The sequence below is a fragment of the Enoplosus armatus genome, chromosome 24 (genome assembly GCF_043641665.1).
Source record: "Enoplosus armatus isolate fEnoArm2 chromosome 24, fEnoArm2.hap1, whole genome shotgun sequence".
NCBI lineage: Eukaryota > Metazoa > Chordata > Actinopteri > Centrarchiformes > Enoplosidae > Enoplosus > Enoplosus armatus.
Window position 1 is genome coordinate 6846121 of NC_092203.1, and position 15235 is coordinate 6861355.

General features: G+C 40.1%; 1 protein-coding gene across 1 annotated transcript in view; it reads left to right on the top strand.

Moving 5' to 3' along the window:
- Positions 1-4665: 4665 nt before the first annotated feature.
- Positions 4666-15235, top strand: part of fam184aa (family with sequence similarity 184 member Aa) — a 39814-nt gene continuing 29244 nt past the window's right edge. The window contains exons 1-3 of the mRNA XM_070930702.1: positions 4666-4830; positions 13560-13637; positions 15048-15182. Of these exons, the coding sequence (XP_070786803.1) occupies positions 4666-4830; positions 13560-13637; positions 15048-15182 (378 nt within the window). The remainder of the gene's footprint in view (positions 4831-13559; positions 13638-15047; positions 15183-15235) is intronic.

Sequence of the window (15235 nt, forward strand, 5' to 3'; positions counted from 1 at the left end):
TCCACGGTCCAAAACTGACCACCGACCACCGAGCAGGTGATCCCCGGCTGAGAGGAGGAGAGAGGAGCCGCTGGAGGCTGGAGGGGAGAGGACGGAGGGATGGAGGGATGGAGGGACCTCAGCGAGGATGGTCACATTTACGCACGGGTGTAGCCCACTGCGATGCAATCCTCTCCTCCTCCCCTTCCCTCTCTCTTTCTCTCTTCCTCTCCTACACAAACACTTGTTTCTCTCTTTCTCTTTCCACTCGCTCTTTCCTGTTTTCCCTGTTTCCTCTGCCAGCGCACCAGCCTCTCTCTATCTCTTTGAAATCATCAGTCTCTCTTCACCTCTCATCCTTTCATGTTCTGATGAATGCCTACTTCAAGCGGGTAAATGAAAGTGTTGTATTGTCTTTATTTGGGGTGTTACTTACAAAATTACAAAAAGATGGAACCAGCTCTCTTTGAGGAATCTGAGTAGAGTTTGCACGTCCTCCCTGTGTCTGTGTGCGTTTCCAGTTTCCTCCAACAGTCCAAAGACATGCAGGTTTGGTTAAATAACAGCTCTTCATTTCCTGTTGGTGTGATTGTGAGTGCCAGGTTGTCTGGATGTATCAGCCCTGTATCCAGGGTGTAACCCGCCTCTTGATCAATGTGAGCTGGGAAGGCAAGTAGATAATGGATGGATGTATAGACTTTAATAAAGACCATGCAATCAACCAAAACCAATACTAATTGATGGATTAGCTTTAACACCCCGTTGGTGTTTTATCTATTTTGGCTCGTGTCAGTTTTATTGGTTTTCACTGAACGTATGAACTTAGGCCTTTTAACATTGTGTTTTAATATGATGCCCCAACTGTGCTGTTTGTTATAGGTCATGTGTTTTGCGGCGTGACTTTGTCCATGTTTCTTTCAATTCAGTCATTTCAAATCATTGTGCTTTGTCCTCCACTTCATGAATATTACACCTGTAGTTAATTGTCACTTTGCAGATTAAGACTTGACAAAAGACATAACATAACAGGTTTGTAAAATATGATGCATTGTTGTAGATTAAACTACCCAAAAGTAAGTAAAGTTGCTGGTAATACTGCTGTACTTACTTTACTTCTTTATGTGTATTTATTCCACAGCTGATGATTCCAGTTTAATAAGAGATTTTTGTTACAGAAGTCTGGTTTACATGAGCTTAATCATCATTGTCACCAAAATCACAGTTTTAGTAGTTTATTGTTTATTGATTAGTTAGTGAGTAAGAAAACAAAGCAGTTGAGTCAACAATGAATTCAAGCTTGTGTAACAGCAAGCAAAGCAGGCTCAATGTAGGAAGGACCAAAAGCCCAGAGCTAGTGTCTGCTGATAAAACTAAGCTAAGTTAAGCTGTCCACACCTGCCAGTGCCACCGCCCGGGAAGTGGTGAGCTCCTCGCAAAACCGTTGCAGCAGAACGGTGTCAATAAAATGAGGGCATGTAAGGAGGAGGAAGGTGGACTGGGGTGGTGGTGATGGTGGCGATGATGATGGAGCAGTAACAGGGGGGAAAATGACTTGTAGCCAGTTCTAATGAAAATGGATTCTTGCAATTTGGTCGTGATGTTCGAAGAACAAACCATGACCACATTGTCCTGCTCACTAAGACTGAAGTACAGCCATGAGCAGTATTAGTAAGGTCATAGTGCCCTCTACAGGACGTGGAGCTCAAGTGAAGCGACATCTAAAGTATTAAATTAATAAAATAATTAAAATAATTAAAATGTCAATTATTAGAATGCTTTTTTTTCCCCTGAAAGACCATATTTTAATACATACATATTTATAAAGGTCAATTAGAAATATTCTTCATGGCTAGCAGCACTGATGTCAGGCCATTAAGCTATAATTACTTTCCACTGAATAACAAGTGATAAATATTTATATTGGGTCCTCTAGTAGTTTTCTATCAAAATGTTTCACATCCAACTTCGAAGAAACACATGAATTTAGTTGTTTTGCTGAATAATATAAATATAATGCAGTACAGTGCTGCATTACAGTATGATATCATGATATTTCAGGACTGAAAGTGGAGGGGAATTGTCTGGATTTGGAAATAGGTCTTGGTTTTTCTGCGACATGTTTGCTCCCTCCAGCAGCGACACCTCCAGTCAAATCAACACTCCTCGTGTCATAAATAGTATTTTGTATTATTACTGGATTTTCAAGGAGCACATTAGTTTTATGGCAGATGCCATTTTCTCCATCTGCTCAGCAAAGACCACTGTGGAGATCAGGTCCTGTTTTCCACTGAAAGCTGTGGATCTTTTTGTCCAAGCTACAGTAACGAGCTACGGCTCTGATGCTTTCACACCAATCCATCCACCCACTTAACATGATATATCTTGCTTTTGTCTTGACTTGAAAGTATACTTTTATTGCCCTGCTCTCAAGTTGAAATATTCATTAATATGCTGAAGGACCTGATTCCCCTGAGGTGTCAATAATACGTCAAATACTAACATGGTTTTAGTTTAGGATTCCTCAAGTATTTGCCGCCTAAAGTCAAAAACTAAGCATTCTGTCAAAAACCATGTTTAATCGAGGCACTCAACACGTTTGCTTTATTTAAAGATAAGGTTGCAGAGACATCAGTGCTGCATTTTAAGTGGATGTCTAGATCCAAATTTGGCACAAAGTGATATCAAATCACTTCTAACTGTTTTTACCTCCCTCAAGTCACCGCTTTGTCTTCTCTGACATCTAACTGGAGTTTCTACTGTTAAAAGCATAATATCAGCCACGAGACTCAAGTTTTTAGCAACACTAGTGATGTGACATTAGGACTGAATATCTCAACAAATATTGGATGGTTCACAATGAAGATTGATATTGAACGTCCCCTGAGGATAAATCCTAATAACTTTGGTTAAGAGTTTGTCCCATTATTTGGTTTACAGCCAAATACGTTTAACATTGGCATGCTAACACACTAAACTAACACGCTGAACATGAGCATTATATCTGCTAACCATATTAACATGTCATTGTTAGCACGTTAGCATGCTAACAACTATCTCCAAGCACTGATGTGCCTAAAAACAGCCACGCAGAGCTGTTAGCATGGCTGTAGACTGTCATGTTTCACAAATGGAGTGAAGATATTTTGGCCTTATCTTTCATGCTCATGTACACTGGTTCATGAGATAGCCATCTTAAAGCACTGAAACCTTTCATTTAGTAGTAGTAGTAGTTCCAAAGAACACTGCTCACAGTGAGGTTTGTGGATTATCCACAGTATCAGGGACTGTCCAGTGTCTGTCCAGTGTCCCCGATACTGTTTCAAGATACGTGGTAGATATTCAAATTTCAATGCTGTGAGGACCACAAACAAAATCAATCTCAGAGATTGGTCTCAAATGGCCTCATAAACCCAAATCTATGAACATGCCTGACACCGCTAGTAGATTAGATGATCCTTTAATAATTCTTGTGCAGTTCATAAATGTCATCAGCAGATGTCAGTGCAGGATCAGTCACAGCTTCAGCATCTCCACAGTGATGTAATGCAATGAAGTCTGAGTGTAGACCAACAGCATTTCCCCATAAGTTTATAGTTGTTCATTCATTTTCTGTAAGTTTCAATTTCATTACTTGGTTGAATAAAAGAGAAAAGAAGGGAACACGGAGAACAATTAATTGACTACAGACACTGTGTAAGTAATAAATCAGAACGGGATGAGAAAGAAAAAAATGATTTATTTTACACAGCATTTTGTTTTTTTGGACCGACTTTTCTCTCATTTTAGCTTCTTGTGTAATACTGTACACTTTCACCTTAAATGAGACAGTCAGAAAAAGGCAAATCACTCTTGGTTGAGCTGCTCACAGCTGATGTCCACACTGAGCCCATGACCTGTGACAAGGGGCCACACATGTACATGGCTTCATTTTAAGGTGTAACAAGCCTAAAAGTGTGTGGTAACTGTAAGATGAGCAACCTGACAATATTATGACCTTATTTATTAGTCAAAGAAGCTTTGAGGGAGGAGAAACATGCAAAATAGGGTAAATTACAGCTGTATTATCTCAAAATATTGTCCAGTTAAAACCTTCTCATCTTTTTATAACAATAATAATAATAGAATTAAATGATAAACCTTACTTAAACAGCATTTAAAAAAAAGTACATTACATGGTTGAACCAGGATTATAACATTTCAGGACTGCAATGAAGCAAATAAAATAAAACAATTAAAAGCAATACAAATACCCATCCTAAACCGAGTAAAACATGTTGGAAATAATACAGCGTGCTTGCAATAATAAAAGGCTTAATTTTTGTCACAATAGCTCTCAACATTAATTCAACTATTTATCCGTTTATAAGTCCAAACTTCCATATTTCCGACAGCCTTGAAGGTATCGCCATGCAGCGCGTGAGTGTGCTGCGTCTACGGGCTGAAAACATGACACGCGGAGCATCTGGCGCGCGTCTCCGCTCTCTCATCATTTCGAGCGCTCGCGCCCGTTGCGGATGCGTGCAACGGGACGGTCTCGCGCCCCGCTGTCCCCGCTCCCCGTCTTTCTCCCTCACTGAAACCGAAGATTAACCACAAACACAACAATGGGAGGATTTAACGAGTAGCAGCCCCTGCTCCATTTTATTTAAATTTAAAGCGTCGTGTTTAGTTTTATTCCCCGCGAAAATGGCGACGGGGACAGGCTGGCAGCCTCCGTATAACATCTCGACTAGCAACACCAAATATACCCCCTCACCAACGTCCAGCATGTTTTACGACGGGAGTTTGACGCTGGAATACAGTCAAGACCTGCATTTGAAGATGAGCAAGAAGATAGCACAACTCACCAAGGTCTGTCGGCGGGAATGAATGATGTAGGATGTAGTGGTCAAGTCATTCAGAGCAGGTTTGGGATGTAGATGGAGTAGTGCTGTGGAGGATTGTGGTGGTGCTGGTGTGGGATGTCATTTGTAAACATGCTGATGAGGAAGGATGTTGTGGTATTTTATGGTGTTTTTGTACATGGAGTTTGGTGCAGGTCAGGATGTTTTATGCTAATGTTAGTTGTGTTGTTATTTTGAAGCAGGTTTGATAATATTACACTTCTCTGCATCCTTGTAGGGTTCATAGGTCACCATTAAATACTACTTACCTTAATAGGTAGAGTTAGTTATTTATCAGTAGTTTTGGGTATGTACATTTTCAATCTTCATGTGATCTCTCTACTCTGTGCAGGCGGATAGTATACTGTACTCTGCCTGTAAAAACTGTGACCAGACTGCATTTCATGATTACACTGATAGCTAAGAGCCCTCCAGATGCCTAGAGGAATGTGTTGCTGTAAATGTACCCTCTGCCACACCACTGTTTAACCTGTGCATGTTTTTCTGCCATCACAGGGCTGCCATTGCCACCAAAGGGCTTAGGGAAGTTATGTAATCTTGGAGGGATGCAGGGGTTTGGCAGAGCTGCTTCTTTGTAGTCCACCTGATACCAGTGTAGGATACAGGATACTATGTCGTTCTGTAGTAGAAAATTTAAGGTGGCAGCTACATTTACAGCATCTATAGGCTTTTGTCTTAAGGGTGGATAAAATGTATATCAAGCAGTTTGTACAATCATGCTGCACAAGGGGAGACAAAAGCAGGGAGAAAAGGACAGAAGATTTTACATAACAGGCATGGTGATACTATCCCAGCACAGAATTAGACACTGTGTACAGTTGGATAAGCTGTACAAATACACACAAAATGTGGATATCCAGGATTATAAAGCAGCGGTTTCAGTGGTTGATTAAGATTATTTGCAGTGCTGTGGTGGAGAGATTGGCAAGACAATGGCGGTGGAATTAAGGTCCACAAACAATAGATTTAATACTTTGAAGGCAGTCCAAGAATGTGGGACTTTTCTGCGTGGAGTTAGTATGTTTACATGGATTTCCACAGGTTGTCATTAGGATCCTGAGCTGAAGCAATTAGTTGATTAATGAGTTAGTAGAACAACAGAAAAATAATTTGAAACCATTTTGATAATCTACTAAACTTTTTTGCCATTTTCATGCAAGAATAGTGAAGAAATGGTAAAATTCTCTGGTACAAGCTTCTCTAACGTAAGGTGTTTCTCTTTTATATCTTCGCAAACTGAATATCTTTGGTTTTGGAACTGTTACATGTAAATAATTTGCAGATTAATCGATTAACAAAAGATTGTTAGTAGGATCGGATATAGCCGATAGGTGCCGTGGTGGTCAAGTTTATATCCCTGGCTGAAGAAGTCATAGAAATCCCAGGTCTGGAAAGTTAGCTCAGTGTATTTCTGCTGTTGTTTCCTTAAAAGCTGAGAGCACTTCACCGTGTTGTGTATCCACATGTCTTTGCGAGTATCTGCAGACTACTGCTACCTGTTTACTGGTGATGCTCAATGTGGAATCAGACGTCACTGCTTTGCTATTCATGTGTTTCATGTGTTATTCTACTTGGGCGTGATAATTCTCGTGTTCTCTGAATCCATGTTCTCTGAAGTTGTGTATTTCATTCATTCCCCTTTCAGTATTGTTGCTTTAACTATATGTTTACAGTTAAGTGTGTGAGCACTTCTTCCAACTTTGCAGATACTACTGCAGGTACTGGGCTGTTTCCGTCAGTAATGGTCATGCAGCTGGTAGAAAGTAGGACATTTTCTAGTTATACAACATGTCATAATCTTCCTTGTTTTGGAAGCACACAGAAGGACATCCTGCATTAACTTGTTAACATCAGCAAAGAGATAAATGAAACTGAAGTCATTCTCCTATTTAAGCACATCAAACATTTTGACTTGAGTTCTTATTCAAGACAAGATATTGATGTGGATACATTCTCCGTCACATGGCTTCATTTGCCATTGCAGACAAACAATAGCAGCCAGCATCAGGTCAATTAATTGATTAATCATTTGGTCCACAATTTCCTAAAACCTTTTATCAGAACAGTCCACATCCCAAAGATGTCCAGTTTACTATCATGTGAGAAGCAACAAATCTTCACCTCTGAGAAGCTTAAACCAGAGAGCATTTGGTATTTTTGCTTGAAAAGTACTTAAATGATAATTTTCTGTTGATTACTCAACTAATCGTTTCAGCTTTACATGTAACTGGATTGAAGTGGTTTAACCCAAACTGCCAACAGAGCAACTGTCTGTCTTCTAGTGTCTGAACCACACCCCATAGAGTATGATTTTAAGGGAATGACTGACATGATTTTGCTTAGCAAGGCAAGCTCACTTTCAAAGCTTTTATTTCTCTCCTGCCTGCAAGCAACAAAGAGACCCGATGAGGAACATGAGTGTATGGTCCAGGATCAGATCAGACATGGTTATTGTTACAGTGTTCTGATCGAGACTCTGATTACATGTAATCAGTGTAGTGGTCTGTCGCTGCAAAGACATCCTGGATTTTGCCTTTCATACCATTACATCATTTTGAATGCATGAAAAGCATGAAAAAAATATTAAAACTCAGAGGAAAACTTCTGATTTCAGAGCTACCGCCATCTCCAAGGATAGACGCAACGATTCTTCATTTCTGCATTTCAGACACCTTTACTGCATTGAGTTTTTATCAGCTTCTCAGCTATTTTACACTATTGTTGGTTTAAGCATCAGATGGAAGACAAGAAAGTGCTGAAACCCAAAGCTGAGCTGCAGCTTGCAGTGTAAATGCATGGCTGTGGTTCAAATACTGAATACATTCAAAAGGTCACTTAAAAGATCATATAGTTTATTTCTGTCTCACATTGACTGCTCTTGCGAAGCTAGCGGGTCTTCACATCTCAAAAATGTTTGAGCAGATTTTCAGGAAGACATTATTTGGTAACATTGACCATATGTTTTAAATTTAAATTATTAACTTCTTGCTTAAATTATGGGACACACTAACATTTGTGGTACGGAAATTATAACAGTTTGGCTCATGTCCTCTGCCATCTCCACTGGTTGATGTGAAATGTATGCTGGGATACAAGTTCACACTGGAGACTCTTGAGGGGACGCAACAACCTTCAAGGTGAGGGTCACATGACAGACGGAGACAGCTGAAGGTGTCAGTAGGCTACTTTTTGGCAGCCTTGCTAGCTTCTCTACTTGTACTGTCAGTGAAGAATCACCCAACACAGCCGAAACATTACGTGACCTGCAGAGTGAGAGTTTTCTCACACAGGTCTCCCAAAATAAGAACCTAGGTTGAGGCCTGCAGTCTTTGTTGTTTACGTGAAAGGGCATAAAGATTATTTAATCTAATGCAGTCAATAAGGAGATGGTTCGAGAAACTAGGTCCAGCTAACTGGATCAAAAGATGTTTGCTTTATACCTTGTTCTTTTCTGAATATCACAGAAAACACTGTTTGTATTTTCTCTATCAGAGAGACTGAGCGTGCCCTTGTTCTTGCCTGCTGTGTTTGTGACTGAGGTTATGATGTGGCGTAGCGATGCTCAGGGAGGAAAGTGTGCGCGCTGAGTGTCCTTGGAGCATCGGAGCAGCACAAAAACGAATGAAGGAGCAGATGCAAAATGCCTTTACACCACGACTGGGAGGACAAAGTAAACGCACTGTGTTCTTCAGCTAATTGGTAACAGAGACTGTGTTGCCACTTCATTGCTCGTCTGTTGAAGGAAAACAGAGGACTAAAAGCTCAAATGTCCAGGGATCCTGTTAAGACTGCAGCACCTCCGAGAAAAAGACGTTCATTAATCCTTTAATTATTGAATATGATGGTAATCCTCTGAAAAGGATGAGAGCAGAGTACTAGGTTTTGTCGGAGCCAAATGCTGCAGTTGTTCTACTCCAGACATTAGAGATCTTTATTCTGTAGTTTAATCAATGTGATTGACTGTACAAAATGTCCTTTAGCCTCAGAAACGTCCCTCCTGGGGTGACCTATTGTCATTTTTACCATCATTCCTCGTTCATTCTGCGCAGAGCAGCTGTATATTGATGATAAAAGGACTGTAATTCCAGTTGATAATTGGCCTTTTGATGAGACTTTGCAATTGGCCAGTCATTTGTCCACCTCTGTAATGGTAGATACAGTGCAGCTTGATTGATCACACATGTAGACTTGATCAATGCTACACTGGTTGGGAAGAACTCAAGCTGGATTGGCTCTAATGATACTTTTTAATGAGATTCTTCGGGGATGTTTGAGTGTGCCATACGGGTCTAATTTTTCTTTCTTTCTGACAGGAACAAAATGATGCAGTAAAAAACGTAATCCTTGTTATCTTTTTTTAATATTCTAGGCAAGCGAATCATCATGATTTTAAAGAATAAACGTCATTCTTGATACCCCTACCCGTTTTTTAATACATATGATTGTATAGCTGCATGCAAGCCCTGCATCTCTTCAGCTCGGGATCATCCTTGTCCACCTGAAAAGAGTAAATTAAAACAAAGCACTTTCAAAGTACAGCTTGAAAAAAAACTCACGTTATAACTTTGCATAAGAAGACAAACAACATGAAAAATGATGCCCACAAGCAGTTTTTGATTTCCCAGATTGAATCCTACATATTGCAGCAGCATATTTGAACAGACCATTAATGGTTGAACTTTTAAGAGAAGAAAACAGAAGTGAGGCGTCAGTTAAAGTGTAAACTATGGATGCTTCACAGCTTTGATCATTGCACAGTCCTCATACCTAAACGACAAAATAGGTTGTTTGTAAGTGTCTTCCAAAATGACATTTGTACAATATTGACAGGAAAACAATTCATAATAGCATTTTCAGACTGGCCACTTTTATGATTAAGGTCTGGTCTGACAATTTTAAGTCCTGACAGGTAAAGATCATTGGCATTGTTAACCAGAGTCAACAGCCATGCTATAACAACATCATGCTACTTTTGCCTTTATACTTAGAGGGAACAGTAGTTTTACACACACTCATAAGCGGTCGCTTGTCAGGTAAATGTAAACATAGGGTGTTTTGACAAATGATCAATACTGTATTTCTTCTGGTGAGGACAGTTTCTGTGCGTCGACTCTCCTGGTGAAAGTCCTTTAGCTCGTATGATAAGAAGCAGCTCGGGGGAAATCATACGTTTCAGAGGAAGCACATTGTAGTTTTCACCCTCCCGCCATCGAGAGGCCAGTAGCAACAAGGACTGTGATACACAAAGGAGATTCATGATGGAAAAAATACAAAAAAATGAATGTCAGCTGTTTTTCCGACTCTGATTGACTGACAGTAACTGTAATAGCTGCAGGCTGTTGTGTTGCCTTCTGGCTTGATTTTATTGGAGCCTCAGGCCTGAAAACCTTCCTGTGAAACCCCCAGCAGAGAAGAGAGGAAGAAGCTAGGCTTGCTGTCACTCTCTGTGTTTTTCTTTTATTGTAAAAGTTGTCATATCTAAGGATGGACGCGTGCATGCTCTGCTTCCCTTTCATCTGTGTGGGAGGTGCTCAGATGGTTGGTTGGAAACCAAATGGTCATAATGGCCATATTGGCTGTTTGATACTGCACAAAAAAAACCCCATGATTTAGGAAATAAAACAAACGGAGATATATGTTTTTGCAAATTAACCTGTCAGTATATGTTTAAAAACATCTGTATGCTGTATATTGATAATGCATTCACCTACAGTATGTGGTGGACTATTTAAGATAACTGCCATATTCATGATGCAGGTATGCTGTTAGTTCTCTGCTACTGAGAGCATTAGCGTCAGCTTGTCATGGCTTGTCAGGTTGCATCTGTCTGGTTGACAGATGCCAGTAAAGTCTGTTAAAACAGATCCAGCTCCAGTGCACTGGAAGCAACGCATTTCACAGCATCTTTTCTTTTTTTACACCTTGAAATCAGGTGTAAGCCCAGGAGTTGTGACTGAATGGGACTTTCAAAGCTGACAGTTCTTATAAATAATTGTGTGTTTTGAGGACTTCTTCCTCTGAAAGGGTATTTATCCACCAGAGTTCCCATCAGAATCAGCTGACCTTCAGGGCTTTCAAGTTAATCAATTGTATAATAAATAGACAATATAATCAATCAAATAGTATCATATCTGTCATCAGATGTAGACACTAGAACTGGAACTAGGACTCCAATATACAGCATCATTTTAACTTAGAAGTAAAGTGTTAAGGAGGGCTGTCAATTAAAAAAAAAGAAAAACTTGAATACAGTAAATTATAACTCACCTAATTTGCTCAAATTCGTTTGAAAACCTCTGCAGCTTAATCCTAAACTGTTATGAACTTGTCGTTGTGGTAATGTTACTGTGTGCATTTCTAAAGGGAAGCAAACAGACCCTCAGTTAAAGTTTAACCGTTTATAGCCATTTATACAATAGAAAAATTATTGCAAATAATACATGTTTTGAAAAACAAGCTGAAACTGAGCAGCAGTTAGAAACAACACATATCTTTGAGTGTCATGACATACAGATGTTTTAGAGACAATTCAAAACATCCAAAAACATGTTAGAAGTAAGCCTACAACATTATTTAATCAGCAAACAAGTTTTCATCACTGGTTACTGCTGAATATATTTTGCAACAGGATCATTTTAAGACACTGAGAACAATTGCACTGTGAATGACTACTTATGGAAAGCAAGCTTTTGTGTTCGACACAAATAGTAATGCGAGGTATCCTTATTCCTCGGAGATGGAGAGACAAAGAGAAAGGAGAGAAGATAAAAAACAAAAAGGGGGAGAGATAAAAGGATGAAAGCAAAGGCAGAGGAGAGAGAGATGAAAGCAGCAGGCACACCAGCGTCATTAAAATAATCATGTATAATTGAAGGAACATTTCCATCGCTGACTTACTGCTGGAAATCAAAGCCTCACACTCGAGGAGAACAGGAGGCCAACATGCACTTTACACTGACTTCTTTCACTGCCATACTGTCGAGGTAACACCAGCAATCTACTGGTAAATAAAAATATCCCAGTAATGATCGTCAGTATCTTCAAATTACAGGTATCACACTTGATAGGATGAGTGTCATATTCCTTCATTGCAATCAACACGGCAATTCATTTAAAACCACGCAGTCCAATCCAGTTGTTGTCGAAGCTTTTCTCTGGAAACTACAGATATTCAACCTCATAGTGGCACTAGAGGAATTATTCGCTGGGGAATGTATGGCAATCCATTCAATAGTTGATTGTAAACGGGATTAATTCATTGATTTTGCTGTATTCAGACTGTGAATGTGCAACAAACGGTCTTTAGTATTTTGACCTCTGATCAAGTTTTATTTAAAGGTGCATGAAACAAATTTAGTGTGATTTTAAAGACTAGGTTTGTGAGCTTTAAGGCCTCAGTATGCTTCAACGTGCTTGTCATCGATAGCAGCTGGCACTCTCTTTCAACAACAGAATTGGGGTGGCTGTAACATTTTGTTTAGCTTTCCAAAACAGACAAATCTGACATTCACTCCCACTTGGCCATGTGTGCGGAGGTTTCATCTTCTCTCTTAAGCTCTCTGTTTTTGTGTGGACAACTGAGTGCAACACCATGAATGAACGAAAACCATGACTTGACATGTCAGAAACACTAATGACACACATGCACGTTATGAGATTAAGGCAGGTGGTGTACTTAGCTGGCCAAACAGACGTAAGTGTACTTTGAGGATCCCTAAAGTTAATTGGCGAGTGGTTTTAGTCTTTCCTGCCAAATCAAGTACAGTGGAGATTTCAGTTAAATAGAAAATTCCCTGCTGTGATTATGACTTGGATGTTGATCCAAGTGGTGTTTAAATGTCAGAAGGTTACAGCTATGCCTTATGGAGGATAATTACCATGTATATGTCAATTACATACTGTATGTTTGTATGTTAACATGTCACCTCACCTGTAACTGGAACAAAATGTGCAGCTTTTAGTTCTGATGCCAGCGGGGCTTTAATTCAGCTGACCATGAATGTTAGCTGCTCACTGGGGGCTTTAATTTGCTGAAGCTTAAGCGTTTTTAAAGCTCCTGCATATCGTTTATCACCAGCACATATAAAACCTACTTATATTTTTGGGAGAGAGTGCAAGCATGAGTGATGTTATTCACTTAGGCTTGTTTGTGGATTGGACTTTCAGGTGACCATATTTGAGGACTGTATGGGATTCGAGGTCATTGTTGTGTTTAACATTCACACACTTGTCTCCTTTGTCAAGAGCTGTGCTTAGGTGAAGGTCTTCCTCAGACCTTTATCTTCCCGTCCTCATCTTGACTTGTTGTGTGTGATGGTTAGGTTAGATTTACCTAAGTCAGGCTTTTCACAAGAAGCGCAGCTTTTCTTGGTTTTCACCCGCTGGTGAAAGAAAGAAAATTTGTTTAGACACTAATCACTTCAGGAAAAGGAGGTGGACGCCTTTTACATTAACTGCTGTAAATACACCATTCTGTCTGTGGATAATGCTGTCTTTAATCAGAATGCAAAACCTATTTCTCTCCTTTCCAGAAGTTATTAATATTGATTTTGTTGCCCTGAATGCAGCACTGAGCTTTACTCTTCACTGTCGAGCTATTGATCTGATATTGAAACAGTTAATAAGAGCTTCCTATCCCATCCTCATCCTGTTGTCTAATTCTCTTCCTGTCTCCAGGTAATTTATGCGCTCAACACCAAGAACGACGAACACGAGGAAGAAATTGAGTCTCTGAAAGACGCCCACGAGGACGAGGTATGGACACAACGGAGCACTGAACACCTATAATTATATAGGGCACAGTAGCATATGAATAAGGGCACTTGACTCCTGAGTGAGGATGCTTCCTCTCCTCTTCAGTATTTTCGTGGCTGGTGGTGTGCTGCAGTGGGAGGAGAGGGGCAGCAGGCAATCCTGTGTCACACCGCAATTTTGGTGTCAAGACAGACCGTATTTTAGCTGTCTGCCGCCCATCTGTAGGGAGCAGGTCAATGCTGCACTGTGGAGGGTGCACCCATGTTTTTGTCAAATTGTGGGCGAAGGCACCTCTCCAAAATCCCACAAACCCAGTTTATTCATGCTGCTTGTCAGCTCACTTTCATTATAGATTGTTCATTTAAATTAAGGCAGTAATGCCATTAAGGTTAAGATTAATTAATGTCTTACCAGCATCTGTTATCTAATTATCTAGTAAGGTGCTTTTCCACCACAACAGCACAGAACAAGCTCCTTGGTATAGATCCTCCAGGTTTTTGGATCCTTAACTGGAGCGATGATCCAAAAGATATTCCCTCTTTAGGTGTTTTGATGATGGTGGTGGAGAGCGCTGCCTGACACAGATCCGGTGACAGCATATGATTCACATCATTTTCATACTCCTTGTGCCCTTTATAGAAGCATCTGCATCTCATTATGTTTCGCCAATCATATATTCAGCTTTTTCCTTTAACTTGTCACGGGTATGTTTGTGCTCCAACTGCAGCCTACAATTTGAGTGATTATGCATGTCATATCACTGCTTGTTACCTTGAATAGATTGTTCAACCACCACCAGGCTGCTGCTGCAACAAAAAAGAACACACAAACTTGTGAGCTTCTGCACATTAAAGGAATAGTTCAGCATTATGGGTAATTCGCTTATTCACTTTCTTCTTTTAATTCATTATACAGTAGATTTTCTGGCCTGGTTTCACAGGAGTAGAATAAGTCTGGCTTCAGATCAAAAACCGTGATCTCCAATGACAGGCAGAGTTTATTCAAGGACGAGGCTGAAGCTGATACTGGTTTTAAATGTTGTTGATTTCATTTGCATTGCTTTCAGAGAGAAGCTTTAATGTACTGTGTACTAAGTTGTTAATTTAATTTGTGTTTCTTTCAAGTGTTACATTTTCAAAGTGGGACTTTTCTCCCCTGCCAAGAAACAAGCAGTGTTGTGTTGTGTTGGCTGCTAGTTTTATTTATTTCTACATTTCTTACTTGTGGCATTTATTTCCACCTACTGTGTGTGGATTTTGGAAATCCTCTACATGTTGTAAGGGAACTGTCACATTATATTGTCAAACTGGCTGTATGCATCATCTCAGAAGTCATTCATGAGACCAAACTGTGACTATGGTGTTAAATTGTCTCTGCAGCTTTCAAGAAGTTTTTATTTCTCCTGCTCAGGTCCAACATATTGTGACAGAAACCAGAGACAAGATCATGCAGTACAAGAGTAAGATGGCGGACGACGCGGACCTGAGGCGGCGGCTGGCCAGTCTGGAAGAATCTGTCGAACTCCACGAACACATGAAGAGACAGGTCATTCACTGCTGCTGGGTACCACGAGGGCTTCATGTAGTTTGCTTGTGTTT